Genomic DNA, 18206 nt, shown 5'->3' with positions numbered 1-18206 from the left:
GAGACACCATGCACTTGGCATTTTAACAGATAGCAAGTTACTTTTAAGTGGGTCAAGATATTTTCTACACTGTAAAGGCTTCAACTAGTTTTTTTTTCTGAAAAGATCACTTAAAAGATGGGGAAGGTTTAGCACATAGCATGAACTACTCTGTCCTTGCTGACATACTCTGAGCCTCTGATCAAAGAATACATGTACAGGTTTGTTTCTGACCAAAGTAAGTGGGAGATAATATCATGCTGCTATTAAAAATCCCAGAACAATAAGTGATTATCTTTAAAAACTAGTATGCACTTTCATACTTGTAACATAAATCTTCTCTCACTCCTGTGCCTTGTAAAAGTTGGAAGCAGATATTCTACAATTCTGTGATTTTATTCTGACACAAACAGCCAGCTGTGTTGTGAAGAAGGATACTGCAAACAGTGAGCTTGTCAGCTTCTGTGCAGCCATGGCCAGAAAGACACCTCAACTGGAACCAGCTCAGGCATTTTTTCACTCATTTCTGCTGCCCTTTTCTCCTCCTCCCTATTTTGCTCTGAGTGCTAACTATTCCTTTTCCTAAGCCCTCTGCTCCATTTCTTATGTTCAGAGCCTAGGAAAAGTGGTGAGGTGGGAGGGCAGGTTTACCTCCTGCACTGGAGCTGACATTTTGAACCTAGTCTGTTCACTGATAGCAATGACTGACAGCCTGGTTGGTCTAACTTGGAGTTTTGGGAGGAAGATTGCCTTCCACATACAATAAATGGTCTTGCTTTAATGTTTGGAAACTAATGCTGGAGGATTTATAGTTAATTGACAGGGGCAGTAGCCTGCTCTGTGTAATAGTCTGTGATTATGAGAGTATGAGAGTACATATTACATATTAGCATAAGTATTTCTTGTTAAACACGTCTTCTAATGAAATTTCTAGTTCGTCAGAAATGGCAAGGCAATGTCATTACAATCTGTCTGTGGACTTGGGGAGAAAACATGAGGATAGAAAGATACTACTCCCCATCTAACAAACCACCTCATGAGAGTGGTTTGGTTCCTGTAATTAGATTTTTTTTTTTTACTCATAAATTTGTTCATATTGTCATTATCACATTAAGGGAGCATTCCTAGTGGCTTCCTCCATCTTACATCTGCTACTACTGGCATGCAAAACGGACAGGAGTTAGGACTCTGGCTTTTAGTTAACTCCTTCATAAGGCATAAGGATTCAAAATAAAGCCTGATCTTTACAGCCACCTTGAGGACACATGGTACCCCAGTTTTTCAAATTGAAAAGTACACTGGAACAATCCTGCTGCACTGACTGTATGTTGCATTTACTGCTGGCAGGTAAGTTGAAGATATCCCTGCTCATTGGAGGGGGTTGGTCTAGATGGCCTTTAAAGGTCCCTTTCAATCCAAACTACTCTATAATTCTATGATTTTAGTCTTAAATACAGTTTTAACAAGAGCTTTAACTATTTATCTAGGTTATAACTATATAGTTATATCTCCTCATGTTATGCCATCTCTAAAAGCTAATCTGAATTAAAAACCTCCTTATGTGATACAGCCTCAGCCACACCCAGCAAAGGCTCCTCCTGTCAAAAAGTCAAAAGGCTCCTCCAGTCAAAACTGTCAAAAACTCAGGAAGCAATTTCCAGGAGGGCCACAGGCTTTGTTTCTTAAACACCCTCCTATTCCTGCTGTGATACAAATTCAGTAATAATGCTCCTGGTAACTTGTGGATGACAACTTCTGAGTGTGGGACAGTGACAAGTAGATACCAATGATCATGGTCTGTAGTTGTTTTCCAAGTAATTTCGTGACCTTCTCTTTTACTAATTCCCCTCACCACCCCACTCCCAACACTCTGACCTTCCTGATCCAAATTCCAAAGTTTCAGTTATAGGTTGAAAATCATACATATATATATATTAGCAGAATGATTACTTTTACCTGGAATTCAAAATTTGCTCAGGTTATTGTCCTACCTCCTCATACTAGCCCCATATCATTACCCAAATTAGTTTTGGAAATTGTGCTGCCTCTCAGTGGGCGCTCGAATGAGAATTTGATGATGATGAAAAACTCCTGTCATTGTCCTGTTGTTTGGGAAGCTCATTATGTGAGATACAGAGTGTAAGTGATCCACTTGTTTTATGGGCTTACATAAAGGTAACTTAGAAGGTATAAAACCAAGTAACTGCATCTCGACAATTTAAAGCCAGGAACACTACAATAATTAAAGGATCTTTCTAAACTGTACTGGTAGAGCACTATAATCAACTTATCTGGAGAAGTAATCAGACAATAAAAACTGAGGCATTTTAGGGACTAATAAAACTGGAATCTAATGACTGTAATAAATCTTTAGCTGCAGCTATTCCAGAACAATTTCCCTTGCAGTAAAAAGTATTCTGCAGGGCTTTCTGTATGAAATTATTGTTGGTTGGTTGGTTAGATGTTGATTGTAAGAAACAACTGAAGAATCATTTTATTTTTGGCATGTATTTCCTCCATCCACCTCTCTCTTTCACCATTAAGTCCTTGGGCTTCATTCAAAGGCTAGGCTCAAACAACCCTTTGATAAGACCAGAAAGAAATTTCTACTTTGACCTTCTATACAAAAATACACACAAATATCCTATTGCCATGTATATTTAGTTCAGAATGGCATTACACAGCAGTTTTGGGCTTTGAGAATTACACTTGCATGTTGGTCATTCTGCACACAGCTCATACATATTTAATTATAGCCTGCATCAAATATGTACTATGTATACTCCTATAAATATGCTTGCATGGGTGAACCCAGCCCATCTAACTTGAGGTGACAGTGCTGGAGGTGAGCTAAGTCTGTAAGCTCTTTCTCTAGACAGTGGAGGTCTGGTAAAGGCTCTCAATGGAATTTTGGGGACAACTCATCCTACAGCAAAACCCCACATTCAGTCAGAAGAATAGCACTTCAGCCTCCTCAGGTTACACAGGTTAGATCTCTCCTGGTACCACAGTGGAATCCTATGTATCCTCTGCAAAGGTAAGTATCTGGAGCAAGCAGTGGTGAATGCTGACCGTGGTATCAAAATGACACTTGCAGGGCCACTTGCAGAATGACGTTGTCCTAAGCCTGGTTTATGTGTACGTCTGTCCTTGATGAAACACAACTGAGTGCTCCAAGCAAATAGCATTCATTTTTACTGTCGTGTTTTATCAGTTTTGAAAAATGAAAATTCTTATGTTATTACCCATGCTGAAGTCCATTGCATGAAACACATTCACTGCTGAAAATTATTGTTCCAGTTCTTATATCCATTCTTCACCAATATAAATGAATATTTAATATGTGCCAGTATAAGCCAAAGTAGAAAAATGAAGCTCCATACTTAAAATTAATTTTTTAGCCTGTTATCAAAAACAACTAAAATCACCTCATATGGAAAGACATCTTATGGCTGTGGCATGTATGTCCTGCATTGTACCAGTTGTGAAACATTTTAAAGAATTATTTCTCAGACTCACCTGAAATATTCATCTCCCTTAAATTATATTCATCTTACTTCAAGTGTAAAGTCTTTTCACATTCTTATGAAGAAGACTAAGAATCCTTCTCCATTATATATGACAGAGAAACCTGGAAGTAATAGCATGCTACAAAAAAGTTCATTTTATTTTTTGTTTCTTTAGAGGTATTTTCAGAGGGGGTTTTTGCTAATATCAAAGAATTTTCAATGAAACTTTTTAATAAATTTAATGAAATCTTGTTGAAAACTGAAATTTGCAAAGTTATTAAGACACTTTGCTAACAAAGTATGAAGACAACAACAGTGAAAAATATTGATGATATAAGGTCTACTCAGAGCTGTAAATCCTTTCTATACAGAAGGCTCTTTGGAGCTGTTTTTAAATATTTGGACATAAAATAATGCAGACTTGCATATACATCTCTGTGCACTGTCAGAATCATAAGCAAACCCTAAACTGAAGCCAAAAATGAATATTCAAACTCCCAGTTCTTTAGATTTCCAAGTTTTCTACATACACCAGTCACTACAGTATTTTTTAAAATACTCCTCTCATCAATTTTTTGCTGCATCTTATTAGGGTAATTTAAAATAAACCAAATCAATAGTACTTTATACCACTTTCTCTGACTAGGATATCTATAGCTAGACTCTTACTGGAAGTGAAAGCTTAAAATAGTTCAAACTATGAAAACAGTTCAACAAAATTCATCTTGTATGGAAAAACTACACAAGTAGCTCAAATATAAACAAAGTTCTTAGAAAAATGTAGGGTTGTTTTTCCCTGCTGGGTGCAAAATTTTATCAATTTAACCTGGAAAACCAAACCATCCCTTTTTCCACCTTATAAAAATCTGTAATCTCCAATGGCATTTATTTAGTTGCTGTTTAAAAAGAAAAACCACAAAGCACTTCAGGTGCAAAAGTAAAGTAGATCTACCTGGTCTTACTTTCAAGTCAAAGTTCTGATGAATAATGTTGCATAATACTAAATCCTTAAATATTTTCTTTTTTTTTTTTACACAAGCTACTATTTTTACCTATACTGGATGGCTATTGTATGTTAATTTCATTATACTGTTCTAACAGTTTAATAAAACCAGTACATAATGGTGGGGGTCTCTACTATCAAGTATAGAAGCCCAATACAGTAAGGTATTTCCTGATAAATCTATATCCTTTTAGAAATGGAAATGTTGACATAATTGCCTTGATTTCTGAGGTTTTTTACTTTTTTATATGTAACGCTTACATGTGACATATATAATACTTAAACAAAAAGTCTGTCGGTCCTAGAAACTTATATTTAAAAAAACAATATACAAAACCAGAACACCTCACCAAAAGATCATAAAATTATTATTCCTAAGTACTCAAACACAAAATAACTTCCACATAGAAAATGAAAACAGGAATGAAAAAGGAGCAGTAAAAAAAAAAAAAAAAAAGGAAAGAAAAAGAGCCAACGAATCCCTTGGCACAGGCCCCGAGGTTTCTGCACATTGTCAGCTGCAAACTATGACCTCAGCAAAGGAGGCTGTGCAATATTCCTGCAGTGACAGGGAATGCACAGGGCCAGAACAAATGTCATCGTAGGGAGAACAGATTCACAGTGCTCTCTAGCTAAAACCTCACTTCTTTTCCATCAATTCCACCTCTCCATCTTCCTTCCTAAACTAAGCTAGACCAAGACCCTTATTTGGTAAACATGGGAGTTGACAAGGACTGATTTTAATGTCACCTGTCTCTCCAGCCTTAGCACAGTTGGTAGCTCCTGGGGCCAGGCAGCCCAGGTTGACTCTTGCCCACAGATGCTGGAGGAGGTTGGTGAAACTATGACCTGCAGAATCCTAAACTGAGACTATGACACTGAACATTTTACTCTTGAAACAGTAGGAGTTGTCACAACCACCCCATAACTCAGTGCAACATTACAGGCTTGGAGAAGAGTGGCTGGAAAGCTGACCATTGGAAAAGCACCTAGGGTTATTGGTCACCAGCTGGCTGAACATGAGCCAGCAGTGTGTCCAGGTAGGCAAGAAAGCCAGTGGCATCCTGGCTTGGATCAGAACTACCATGCCCAGCAGGATTAGAGCAGTGACTTCCCCCTGTTCTCAGCACTGGTGAGGCTGCATCTGAATCCTGTGCTTTGGGCTACTACAAGAAAGACATTGAGGTGTGGAGTGTGTCCAGAGAAGAGCAATGAAGCTGGTGAAGGCTCAGGAGCACAGGTCTTATAAGAAGCAGCTGATGGAGCTGGGATTGCTTAGCCTGAAAAAAAGGAGGTTCTGGGGAGATCATAAAGATCTCTGTAACTACCTGAAAGGAGACTGTAGCAAGATAGCGATTGGTCTCTTCCCCCAGATAACAAATGACACAACAAGAGGCAATAGCCTCAAGTTGTTCCAGGGGAGGTTTAGATAGGATAGTAGGAAAAATTCCTTGACTGAAAGGTTTGCCAGGCTGCCTTGGTAGTATTTAAAAGATGTGCTACTTGGGAATATGGTTCAGTGTTAGGTTAACAGTTGGACTTGATGATTTTAAAGGTCTTCTCCGAACTAAATGATTCTATTGTTCTATTCTGTGACCATGTAAGAGGGGAATACATTGATGCCAGTCTTGGAAACAACTGTGTGTTTACTTACAAAAGCACATGCTCTCTGGATGTTTATCCAACTGCAGTTTATCTATGTCACATGTACAGGAGCTAAGCTTCACTACTATTTAACATGGCTTAAATCAATCTTCCCAGAAAGCATGGTTTTAAATTTCAGAACAGAATGTTACTTTCAGACTTACCTTTTTCTGTTTTGTCTTGTTCAGTTTCTTTTTCACTTTTCCCTAGAATATTAAAAATATAATTTCATTTAAATAAATCTATGTTAAAAGTTTATGATAAAAAATGATACAAGAAAATTAAAATTTATGCTCAAAACATATTTGAGCAAACAGGACTTCTTTATTTCATTTTTATTTTTTAAAGAAACCATAGATAATTTTCTCAACTATATAGTTACCTTAGAGGTCTTTCCCTGCAGATGCTTCAAATATTACATTATTGCTTTGATCACAAAATATTTCCTAGAACTTCCTCTCTAGCTATTTAGTAGATTTTGGTGATATCCACTCACAGTGCAAGCTATATTGTAAGAAAGAAGATCTGTTAACTAATTAAAAACTACTGAGAACACTAGCTTAATACATACATTTGATTAAAATGTGAAAAACAAAATCAATTGGGAACCAAACTCTCATTTTCAGAAGTGGCTTGGGCACTTGAAAGTTTTTGTTTTCTTTAACTCTTAAAGTAATTTAACAGCTGCTTTGTAAACATTTGACTGCACAGGTAAATGTTAACTAAGCATTAAGACAGCCTGCAGCAAAGGCAGACTACATCCTGTACCTAAATCATGTATGTGCGCTATCATGAAGGCAACAGATATATAAACATCTTTTTCCCCTCTCTAAACACTATTTGATCCTGCCTTACTCTATAACATATAGAGCATCTTGCTTCACAGTTCTAACACTGTTATTCTGTTTCCAGTTTTGTCCCAGTAAACTTCCAATACTTCCTCCTAATAAACTTAGAGAACACTAAACAGGGAGGTCAGCTGGCTTTTTAGTTAGTTATTTTCCTAACATATACTGTTTAATTTTGAGGTATTCTATATATATATATATATACACACATATATATATATAAGTCATTTTCTTAAATTTCTAAGTAATTTAGAGATGCTTTGTCAGAATATTCACTCTTCACTGTTTATCAGACTCACTGCTCAGAACCATTACTATGTGAATAAAATACACCATTTAAAATACTGGAAAGCATTTCATTTTTTCATGGAGAAGCTGGGTTATGCACATACATGAAATCAAATTATTTAACATTCTAATTTCACCATTTACTACAGATTGACAACTTCTGCTACTAAGTGTATGGACACTACAATCACTACAACTCTAATTTACATTCAGTGCAAGCCAGAATGAGCATGAACGTGATTATGATATGCTAAATTAAATAAATACAGTCACGCTGAAAGTCATTCACTCCTTCAATTACATCATGAAATCTAGATTCTCGATTAAATTGAAAGAAATTACAAAAGATGTACAGAGTCAATTACATACTAAGAGATAATTATTACTATAACAGTATATTAATGGAAGTGTTGTGCAGTACTTCCTAAAACACTGACTCTTCTATTTTTTTGTGCACAATGCACAATAAATAAAATGGTTGTGTATATCTGTACATCATCAGAAACACTGCATTTCAAAAAGAGTAATAATGAAGGTCCAGATGGGATAAGTTTACATTTATAGCTTTTACACAGACCAGTCTTTATACTCATATTTCTACTGTTTTTATCAGCTCACATTACCATGATACAGCCTGCTACTTAGCCACCCATTTTCCCTGTATCTTCTCTCTTATCAGCAACACCAATATTCTCACCTCATCTCTTCTTTCTACTTCATTCTCCATCACTCAGTAACCTGCTTCCACACATCCTGGACATTCATGTTATTTCTGCAACTTCTTTGCCATCACAGGAAGAACAAGGTATGATCTCATCACTCTAAAGCCTGCTCCTACCTCGCATTTCTTGTCTGGCTTCACATTTCTTTACTACTGAGACTCATGCAACATATAATCTACAGTTCTCTATACCTATTTATGCACTAAAACCAGTCCAAACTCTCTCAGACTTTTTTCAGTCTGGATTCTGCTAAATTAACTGCCATTGATTTCACCAAAGCTTCTCCAATGATCTTTTAATACTCCAGCTTCTCCTTCTAGGTAGCTGCTTTTGAAATTCATGACAACTTGATCGTGTTAACTCTGAAGATCTTGTTTCTCTCACCTCTCACCACACTTAACTAAGAATTCACTTCAGTATCATATTCAGCACATATTGCTTTTTTCCCTCCACACTGATCCCTAGGATACTTCCATGGTGCAAAAGGTTTTAATTATGCTATTCTGACAAAGCCTTAAAAATTTGCTGTCTCAAACACAGGGATATGATAATAAATCTTAAGACTATTGTGTCATCAACTTAAACCAATTGTAGCTCAAACAAACAAACAAAAATTAATCTTAGCTCTTCAAATCCCTCTCAGTTTTTATTCAATTTCTCCATTTCCAGCAAAACAAATCTACATCAAAACCACAAACAAAACAGCTTTAGCTAAGCTCTACAGGCTAGGGCTGCTATCACTGTGTAACAAATGCACCAGGTATTCCCAAGGTTTCTACCATGAAGAATAAATTTATTTTTCACATTACTATACATCTAAATGTTTGTGACTGCATGTCACAATGAGACAAGTCACAAATAAAAATGTATTTCAGACCTTGTAGATTTTACATGAATCTCAATCAACACTATAAGTGTACAATACAATTTATTTACATACACATACCTTCTGAAATGTAAAATTACAAATGATATTCAGTAAAAACATTAAATTTTTCAGTATCTTTCCTATATCAAATTTTAGCCATTTTCTTTATGTCTTAGACAGAAGTGCCATGATATGATACTTTTTCAATTCCAGAGAATGTTAAAAAGTCATTTAAATTGTAGTAGATTGTCAGTATTAAAATACACCTTAGCAGCCTACTCTTCGCTAATTGGTATTTCTTCCTGTGATTTCCAAAAAAGAGCAACTGAATCCAAGATTTCATAGATTCACTGAAATATAACAAGAGGCAATGCAAAGAAAAAAATAAAGAAAAATGTAATCTCAACATTTTCTTAGACTAATATTCAGACATATTTGATCATTAAAGCTGTGGAGGTGTTCGAAAACTGAAAAGGTTGGAGGAATATTTTTTCTTTCAAATAGAGAACTGTGCAGACCTGACAAGATCTCTGATCTAACTATGGACCATAACCATGATATTCTGTATGAAAGGTAGATATCATACTTTCCACTGATATTTGTGTTTGTTAAAGAATGCTATCTCATCCATTTTAAGTTAAAAACAGAAATTATGTGTCATGGGAAAAATTCAGGTCAAACCGGTCACAGAATGTTAATACTCCAAAAGGACAAACACAATGCAATTATAGAAGACACAGACCTTAGAGTATTGTCTGTTTCCTTCACATAACACCAGTCAGAAATAAAATTAATTTTACTTGCTATATTTCCTCCTCCTTATAAATAATATTTTCAAATATATTTTTAAATATTCAAATTTATAATTTAAAAAAATAGTATTAATTAGTGGATGACTCAATTATCCCTACACTTAATATCTACCACATTCGGGAATAAATAATGACACTAGAAAGACAAAGATATTCTTCTGTGTTTTATTGCAGCCAAACAATAAAATGGATTAAATATACATTTTTCAATAGTCCACTTGACCTTGCTCAGCTTGGCATATTTTTGTAAACATGAAGCACGTAAAATCACATACCCAGTTACAAAATATTTAAAATTTGATCACAGCATAATATACTCTCACAGTCTCATAATTCTACAAATAGACTGTCACTGTTATATAAAAAGTCCTCCATTCACCATTCTAAAATTATTACCAAGATTCCTCACAAAATATGGCTTTGTAAAGATTATTGCTCTGCAATTCACAATCACAGGTATTTTTACTAGAACATCCCATCCCAAAACACATCACAGTCTAAGAGTATTATTGCTTTCCTGAAAAGTCTAAAGAAATCACTTTGGGACATCTGTATTTGTTGATCAGATGCAACACTCACGTGGAGTCTCACTGAAATCCCAATACCAAAAAAGGCAAGCATATACGATGCCCCTTTCACTACAAATTTAAGCATCTAGAAACCTGACTTCAAAACAGTGTCACAGAACTTGAAAGTCTCCCTGTAAACCCAAAGGCAACCACTATTAGGGTTACCAAATTGACTTTTCTTTTTATAAATTTATGTTACTTTATTTCTCCTAAGCTCCTGTAACAGGCTTGGCAACTTCCTAAAAATCACAGCAATTATTCCTGAGCCAAAAAGGAACACATGCAAAATACCAAAGAATAAAATAAGTCTCCATAATTGTGGAACAGCAGCACAGAACAGGTAAAAACCACACCTGTTATATTAAAATCCTAAATCACTCACAGTCTAAATTTCATATGTACCATTTATAAGAGCATTTATAACTGTAGGTCTTAAATTTTGACATTGAACTTTTCCAAAGGTTGAATTTCCGAAGTTTTTTTCCTTTTTTTAAATAAAATTTGCAAATCATGTATTTATACAAACTTGACTTATTAAATAATTTACTGCATGTAAAGCTAACTAAATCTAGCTTTAAGATCATTATATTGGGAGGCAAACCAGAAAAATTTTACTAAATTCAACCTGATTCCAGCAACTCAGTTTTGTTGCAGTCTCTACTGACTTTCTGAAAGTCTATCATGTAGTCTCCAGACATTTTTGTTTTATAAATCAAATGGGCATAAAGAATTCTAATTCACATATAAATGGTTTTAGAAAAGTGTAATTTAATAATCTGCTCTTTTATCAGTATAAATTAAACACACACATTTTGCATCTTTGCATCAGGCTATTTTAAAAATAACCTGAAACTCATGTAGTGTAACTGTTGACATAACATCAGTGCAAAGAGAGATAAGTCAAACTTCACAGCATAGTGTGTGTCTGATTAGTGTTTTTAATAAAATGCAACTAGGCTGTATGATATATCAGCAGTTATAAAACATTTAAAAATTCATAATATGTTTCATTTGACCAAACTGCTCTGTACATACTGTATGAATCCACAACAAAAGATATATATTAAAATCTGAAAAAATGTACTTGCTGCTACGTTATAAATAGAATATTAACAATTGCTTAAACAGTACATGAAATGCAGCTCAAAGTTGCAATTCTGTCACAAACACAGAAGAAAAAAATAATTAATTCACTAAACTTGACCGAGGGAAAAAAAATAATATCAGACAGGAATGTAAACTAAACATCCAAGTGTTAAAAATGCTTACTAAAATGACAGTTGGCTAAAACCCAGTTACAACATCTTAGTGTTCATTCCCCAAACCCTGAACTGCTGGGTAATTACATCATAAGATCTATTACAACCATCTGCTCCCCTTTTGTAGCGTATGGTTAGGGCTGGTCCTCCTGATGTAGGGACTTTTCTTTTGAAGCTTTAAGTATCTGAAAAAATAAGGGGAAATCTATATTAAAGGACCAACCAAAACACAACTCACTCTAAAACAACAACAAAAATATCTTAAATGCTAAAAAATGCAACTTTGTATCAGACTAGTTAGTTTGAAAAAGCTATAATTTCTAGGAGCTACTGTAATGAATATACACAAAGTTGCCGTATAAGGTAGGAAATATTTATTTATGCAGTAAATTTTTTATTACCATATGGCACTTCAATCACCTTGTAAAGGAAATCTAGGCCATGTCCCAAACACATTAAAACAATTTTTTTTTGTTTTGTTGGAATTTGGTGTTTTTTTTTGGTTTGGTTTTTTGTTTGTTTTGGTTTTGGTTTTGGTTTGGTTTGGTTTTGGGTTTTATTTGTTAAAGTCAGAGACAATTGGAAAAGAGGAGCCAGGGAATAAGGAAGGGTCCAAGTTCTAAAGTGGAAACTTCTCTACACACAAGGGATTTCAGCAGTTGGTAAAATAAATGTAGGGTTATAAAATGTCAGGGATACAAGGTGAAGGGGAGGAGTGGGACAACCCAGAGATATCTTAAATCTGAACTCATACAAGACAGATCAAAATTATAATACAGAGAGCAATGGTATCCCAAAACCTGCGATTTGTCTCCCCTAAAATATGCATCCAACCAGAACCACTCTATCACAACCACTGTAATTTATGTGCCAGTGTAAAACAGGATTAGTAAAAAAAAATCTGATTCAGTAATATTTGAAGCTAGTCTATCATATCACTCAAGTGCATTAGTTACAAAATGTGGATTATAACTGAAGCTAAAGTAGCCTACATCTAGAAAAGAATACGAGTAATAATTTTAGAAATTAACTCAGAGAATTGGAAAACAGTACCTACAGATACCCAAACACATATTTTAGTAGTATTACTTCTTTTTTCTAATATACCCTGAAGTCAGCAAAAAACTTTTGACTTGCACTCCAGCATATTCAAATCCCACACTCAGTCTCTTCACTGCTGATGTGAGAATGTTCCTCACAGCTAAATTCAGCCTCTGAGCTATCTCCTGTTTATTTTCTGAAACAACTAAATTCCTATGTTTTACTGAAGGATCAAACAGCTGCTCCCAACCTGACAGAAACTGTTGAAATGCAGTTGCATCAATTTGTAATACTGAAGAATAAGGACTCTATAATGATATTTCTGAATTTCTTGTACATTGCCTGAAGTTATGTATATTACATAAATAGAGATATCTTTCATATGTAAAGAGAGCATATATGTATAAAGAGGTTTTTCATTCAGAAGAGAGTTCTTGGCTGTCTCTAGTACAATGAACTTCAATATTATTATCACTGAGAGAACAGAAAATATTAGGTTTTGAATACTTAAACACAAAGACTTCTGACAATAAAATCTCTGTACTGAATCCTCCATAACAAATAACATATTAAAAAAAAAACCCTGGTAAACATGAATGTCATACTCTAATAGGAAAATTTGAGAGTAATGTTGCTTTCAAACTGAAAGATTCATATACAAAAAAGGCAGGTAAACATACTTAACTAGCAGAAATAAATAATAATTTAATACTCATTTTTATTCATAGTCAACAGTCATTTATGTCCTCTGTTTCTTTTCTCAGTTTTCTGAGATGCTACTTGAATTCTACTTTTTGTGCAGAAACAATAAGAAGTAAGGGTAATCTTGTGATTTAAGAAGTGTTGCACTAGTTTTGGAAACAAACACAGGTTAAAAAAAAAAAAAGATCTAAAAGATCTTTTGAAAGGATCAGAAATGCATACTATTTCAAAGTAGAACATGCTATTTCTCATTCTAACAGTGTTTGAAAACAGTAAAGATTCTTTTAATCACAGTACAACAAAAGGAGAGTGGACAACTAGGTTCATTTCCATCATCTTATTTGAAAATACACCTGCAATTAAAGGAATGATCATCCCTCTCTACTCAGCACTGGTGAGGCCACACCTCCGATCCTATGTTAAGTTTTGAGCCCCTCACGACAAGTGGGGCTGAGCACTGAGGTGCTGAAGCATGTCCAGAGAAGGGTAACAAAGCTGATGAACGGTCCTGGAGCACAAAGCCTATGAGGAGTGGCTCAGGAAGACGGGGTTGTTTAGCCTGGAGAAAAGGAGGGTCAGGGAAGACCTTATCTCTCTCTACAGCTACCTGAAAGAAGGTCATGGCCAGGCAGGGGGTCAGTCTCTTCTGCCAAGTAACAAGTGATGGTTAAGAGGAAACAGCATCGAGTTGTGCCAGGGGAAGTTTAGATCGGGTATGAGGAAAAATATCTTCCCCAGGAGGGTGCTTAAGCACTGGAACAGGCTACTCAGGGAAGTGGTGTAGCCCGTGGAGGTATTTAAAAGACACATAGATGTGGCATTCAGGGACATTGTTTACTGGTGGACTTGGTAGTATTAGGTTTAGAGCTGGAGTTGACCCTAAGGATCTTTTCCAACCGAACTGATTCTATGATTCTATTGGTATATTTTGGAAATCTTCATTACTGTACAAAACACTTAAGATTATTTTCTATTAATTTACTGCTGCAAGACTGAGCCAAAAATTACAGTACAAAAGGGACAGAAATATGGTCCAAAAAAACAGAACTTAAAGATTTCAAGTTGGCACTGGCATTCTGACTTTAATTTTAAAATAGTATATGTAAGCCAAGAGACTGTCTCAAAATCTTCATATCAATACAACTGGTACTGTGCAGTGGAATTATCTACTGTTAATACTTCTAACAGTCCAGGAAGGGCCTTTTTGTTATTTTAGCTTTAAGCAGCAACATTTTCTGAGATAAAACATCATTTCCCCTTCTACACTTACAACTTAATGCACAATAAATGAAACGAAGACTACCTTTGCTGAACTTCTTGCTATGCTGTCAAAGTAACTACTGTTTGTTCTTATACTGATTGCAAGTTTTGGCTAAGAATACTCCATATTCATTATGAAACAAAACAAAACATTTTAGATAAGGCATCTACTAATTGATATTTATGGCTTCAAACATTTCAACACACCATATGGTTGTTGTTATAAAGAGATTAGAAAGGCCTCACAGACAACACAGTTACGTACTAATATGAGCATTTCAAATCACCTCAGTTAAGGTTCAGTAAATAAATTAAAATATTAACTAAACCATGCCTTCGATCTGTACTGGGCAACCACAAAGGTCTCCTATGTTTTTTCACTTCTCTGGCTATTTCTGGCACAACCAAGAGCCAAAAACAAGTTTCCTTTTCCACAGGGAAAAAAAAAAACAACACTCCAGAACCCTCTGGGCACCATATCTCATAAGAGCTTCTGCACAGTGCAAAGATTAACTAACCCAGAAAGGTGCTCAGGCTAATCAGAACAAAACAGAAATATAGTTGTCAGTGCTCCTGGATTGTAGCTTCTCTGATCTACTGCCCCGAGATACAACTCTGTTTCACTCAGCACAACTACTGTGTTACAACTAACAAATTAGCACCTTGTAATCATCAACTCCAAAAAGCAGTGAAATGTAACAATAATCAGTCTTCAAATTCAGAAGCCACTGAACTACTCTAAAGATGGTTTGGGTCAACTCTGTGTTTATTATTGTCAGGAAATAGATGGAAGAACTGAAAGTACTCTTATTCTTGATATCAATTATGTCAAGAAAAATGCAATGGCATTACAAAAAAAGTCCTGTTTCCAGAGAATTGCCCCAAGAATGTACCACAGCCAGACTCCAATAGATCTGACTGACACGCAAAGAATTAACAATATCACTGTCCATGATCAGTTACTCTGGAGACGAAGTAGGCACATATTCCAAGACCTGAAATTGTTGTATTTCCCTTAACAGTAAAACTATCCAGCTCTGTCTGAAATAATTACAAATTAAGTTGTAAATTAAAGCTACTAACAGTTTATTTGGAATACTTTCATATAACCCAGTAACTACTGCTACCATTTATCAAGTACACCAAAAATATTATCTCTTCAAAACCAAGAAGCAACTTTGACATTGATGATATCCTTTCATGACTCTCCACAAAGTAATTTATTTATAAATTTCCATGTAGCTAGAGCTTCATTTTTTCTTTTGAAAAAAATCCCAAGCATTTAAAATTGACTTACCCACTCGAACATCATTTGAATAATCCTCAGCTTGAACAGGTATTTCTGTAAATCAAAAATGTAAAAATAATTCAAACTGGACTGCTCCCTAAATATTTTTAAAAGCCTTATTTTTCAACTTATGTTCAAAACAGTGACCTATCAAGACTGTTCTGTAATACTTTGCGAAAGTGGGATGTAAATTTCTTCCTCCACTGAATTTTTCCAAGGGGAAGATTAATATGTAAGGAGGTCAATGAGTAAATTGCAGAACTGTACAGTTTCAAAAATGATACTTCAAAATTCTGAAACTAAACTACCCAAAGCACAGATCTCCCAGTTTCACATGTTACTACAGTATGAGCTTAGAAAAATTCATATACTTATGTTCTCAGATGCAACTGTGAAATAGTTGACCTCAAAATTCGATTATTTTTAATTCCATATGTATGTTTAAATTAGACATGTCACATATCAGTAAGTGTTATTACTGTTAATAGACTGAAGGCTGCCCACAGTCAAGCAGTCAAGCTCACCAGAAAAAACCTTTACAATAGCCAGGATGCTGGCTGTAGACAATAAGAAGAATCAAAGGGAGGGAAATACATTCTCCAACTTGGAAAGCCCATAAATAAAGTTCAAAGCTTGGGAAACATTCTACTTTATTTCTTACATATACTTTCTTTCCCAAGTATGCACTACTGACTGGTTGGTTGGTGGAAAACAGAGCAAATAAAAGAAATCCTCAGATTCATCATATGGCCTAATATGGTCATTTTTATCAATGTAAACTTTTCTGAGTTGGTAGCACTCTCAACTTCTAAAACTGAAAGTGCTTTGAAAGTCATTAAAATATTGTCATTAAAAAACCCAAGATGATAGATTCCAACAACACAGATATGTTTGTCCTCAAAAGAAAACAGCTGCAGGAAAATTTATTAATGTATTTTTAGTGCAGCATAAAATTCTATTCCACAATATTTATAATTCTCATTTTTTTTAAGTGGCAAACTCATGTAAAACATAACATACAAACCTGATTCCTTTGGTTCAATGGCCACGTTGTCTTCTGTTTTCTTACTTTCTACTGTTACAAAGAAAATAAGTGTTAAAAGTCATACATAGTACAATCACAACCAAACTGGTATCAAATGAGAAGGAAAAGAAACTGCTGTTTTGGGTTTTTTTCCAATTTTTCCAATAGAACATCTAAATAAATACAACATCAAATGCCACACACTGTGCTCAAACTAAACTGCTTAGATCACTTAGCTCTAGCTGACTGAATTAACATCAAGTTTGAAAAAAACTTGCTTAATGACATTTTTAACTTCTTAGGACAAACCTTTAAATCACATTTGACACAGTAGTCGTTTAAAACTTCCCGATACCAATATAGCACACAAAAATTTACAACTTAATCATTTTGAGTGGTATTGTGGAAAGTTAACATAGAGCTCCAATTTGAGGAATGGAGTAAGTACTTCATAAGAACATCATGAAGTCCAACAAGGCCAGATGCAAGTTCCTGCACTGGGGTTAGGTGCTGGAGCACCTCTCCTAGGAAGACAGGCTGAGAGAGTGGGGTTGCTCAGCCTGGAGAAGAGAAGGCTGCAGAGAGACCTTATTGCAGCCTTTCAACAAGGGATATTGTAAGAAAGACAGAGAGACACTTTTTACCAATGCCTGTAGCAACAGGACAAGAAGCAATGGTTTAAAGTGAAAGAGGGTAAATTGAGATTAGACATAAAAAAGAAATTTTTTGTTCTCAATGTGGTGAGACAGTGGAATAGGTTGGTCAGAGCAGTAGAAATGCTCCATCACTGGAAGTGTTACAAGTCAGGTTGGACAGACCTTTGAGCAATCTGATGCAATGAAAGATGTCATTGGCCATGGTGGGGAGTTTGAACCACATGCTGCTTAAATGTCTTTTCCAACCCAAACTGTTTGATGATTCTACATACACATTTATCTTCTTTGGTTTTCATTTGCTTGATTTTTAATTATACTAACAAATCTAATTTTTTTTCTTTCACAAACTCCAAAAACTCATACCTGAAACATCTTTAGCAATATCAAAATCTTCAGTAATTTTATCTATAATAAAAAGAAAAAGTATATAATGAGCTTGCTTCTTTTATAAAGTCTGATTTTCAAATACATACATTTTATCAAAAGACTTTAAGATCACAGTTACAAAATATATACCTGGCTCTGTGGCTTCATTCAGCTCCTCTGGAAGGTCATGAACTGCTAAAAAAACCACATTTAATTCAGAGCAATGAAGTCAAGTCCTCAATTTATGGAATTTACACACAGCACAAAAGAACACAGCTAGCACATAGACATGTTTACCTGTGAACAGGAAACTGCTATTGACAAACAGGAACTTCAATGAATTTGAGGGGAAAAATACACTAGAGAAT

At 35.1% G+C, this 18206-nt stretch overlaps 2 protein-coding genes across 3 annotated transcripts in view; both read right to left on the bottom strand.

Moving 5' to 3' along the window:
• LOC126647092 (aspartyl/asparaginyl beta-hydroxylase-like) overlaps nt 1-18206 on the bottom strand; it is a 724697-nt gene that overhangs the window by 42205 nt on the left and 664286 nt on the right. The window contains exon 2 of the mRNA XM_050329005.1: nt 6300-6341. Within this exon, the coding sequence (XP_050184962.1) occupies nt 6300-6341 (42 nt within the window). The remainder of the gene's footprint in view (nt 1-6299; nt 6342-18206) is intronic.
• The window catches only part of LOC126647101 (aspartyl/asparaginyl beta-hydroxylase-like), a 58351-nt gene continuing 49969 nt past the window's right edge, over nt 9825-18206 (bottom strand). The window contains exons 13-17 of one of the 2 annotated variants that reach the window (XM_050329017.1): nt 17989-18033; nt 17836-17877; nt 16817-16867; nt 15802-15846; nt 9825-11686 (exon numbers count right to left, since the gene is read on the bottom strand). In XM_050329017.1, the coding sequence (XP_050184974.1) occupies nt 11679-11686; nt 15802-15846; nt 16817-16867; nt 17836-17877; nt 17989-18033 (191 nt within the window). In that variant the 3' untranslated portion in view covers nt 9825-11678. The remainder of the gene's footprint in view (nt 11687-15801; nt 15847-16816; nt 16868-17835; nt 17878-17988; nt 18034-18206) is intronic. The other variant, XM_050329023.1, reaches the window with a different exon arrangement.

Source organism: Myiozetetes cayanensis, unplaced genomic scaffold, assembly GCF_022539395.1.
Source record: "Myiozetetes cayanensis isolate MyiCay16 unplaced genomic scaffold, myiCay2020 scf1, whole genome shotgun sequence".
NCBI lineage: Eukaryota > Metazoa > Chordata > Aves > Passeriformes > Tyrannidae > Myiozetetes > Myiozetetes cayanensis.
This window is presented reverse-complemented; position numbering and strand designations above follow the sequence as displayed.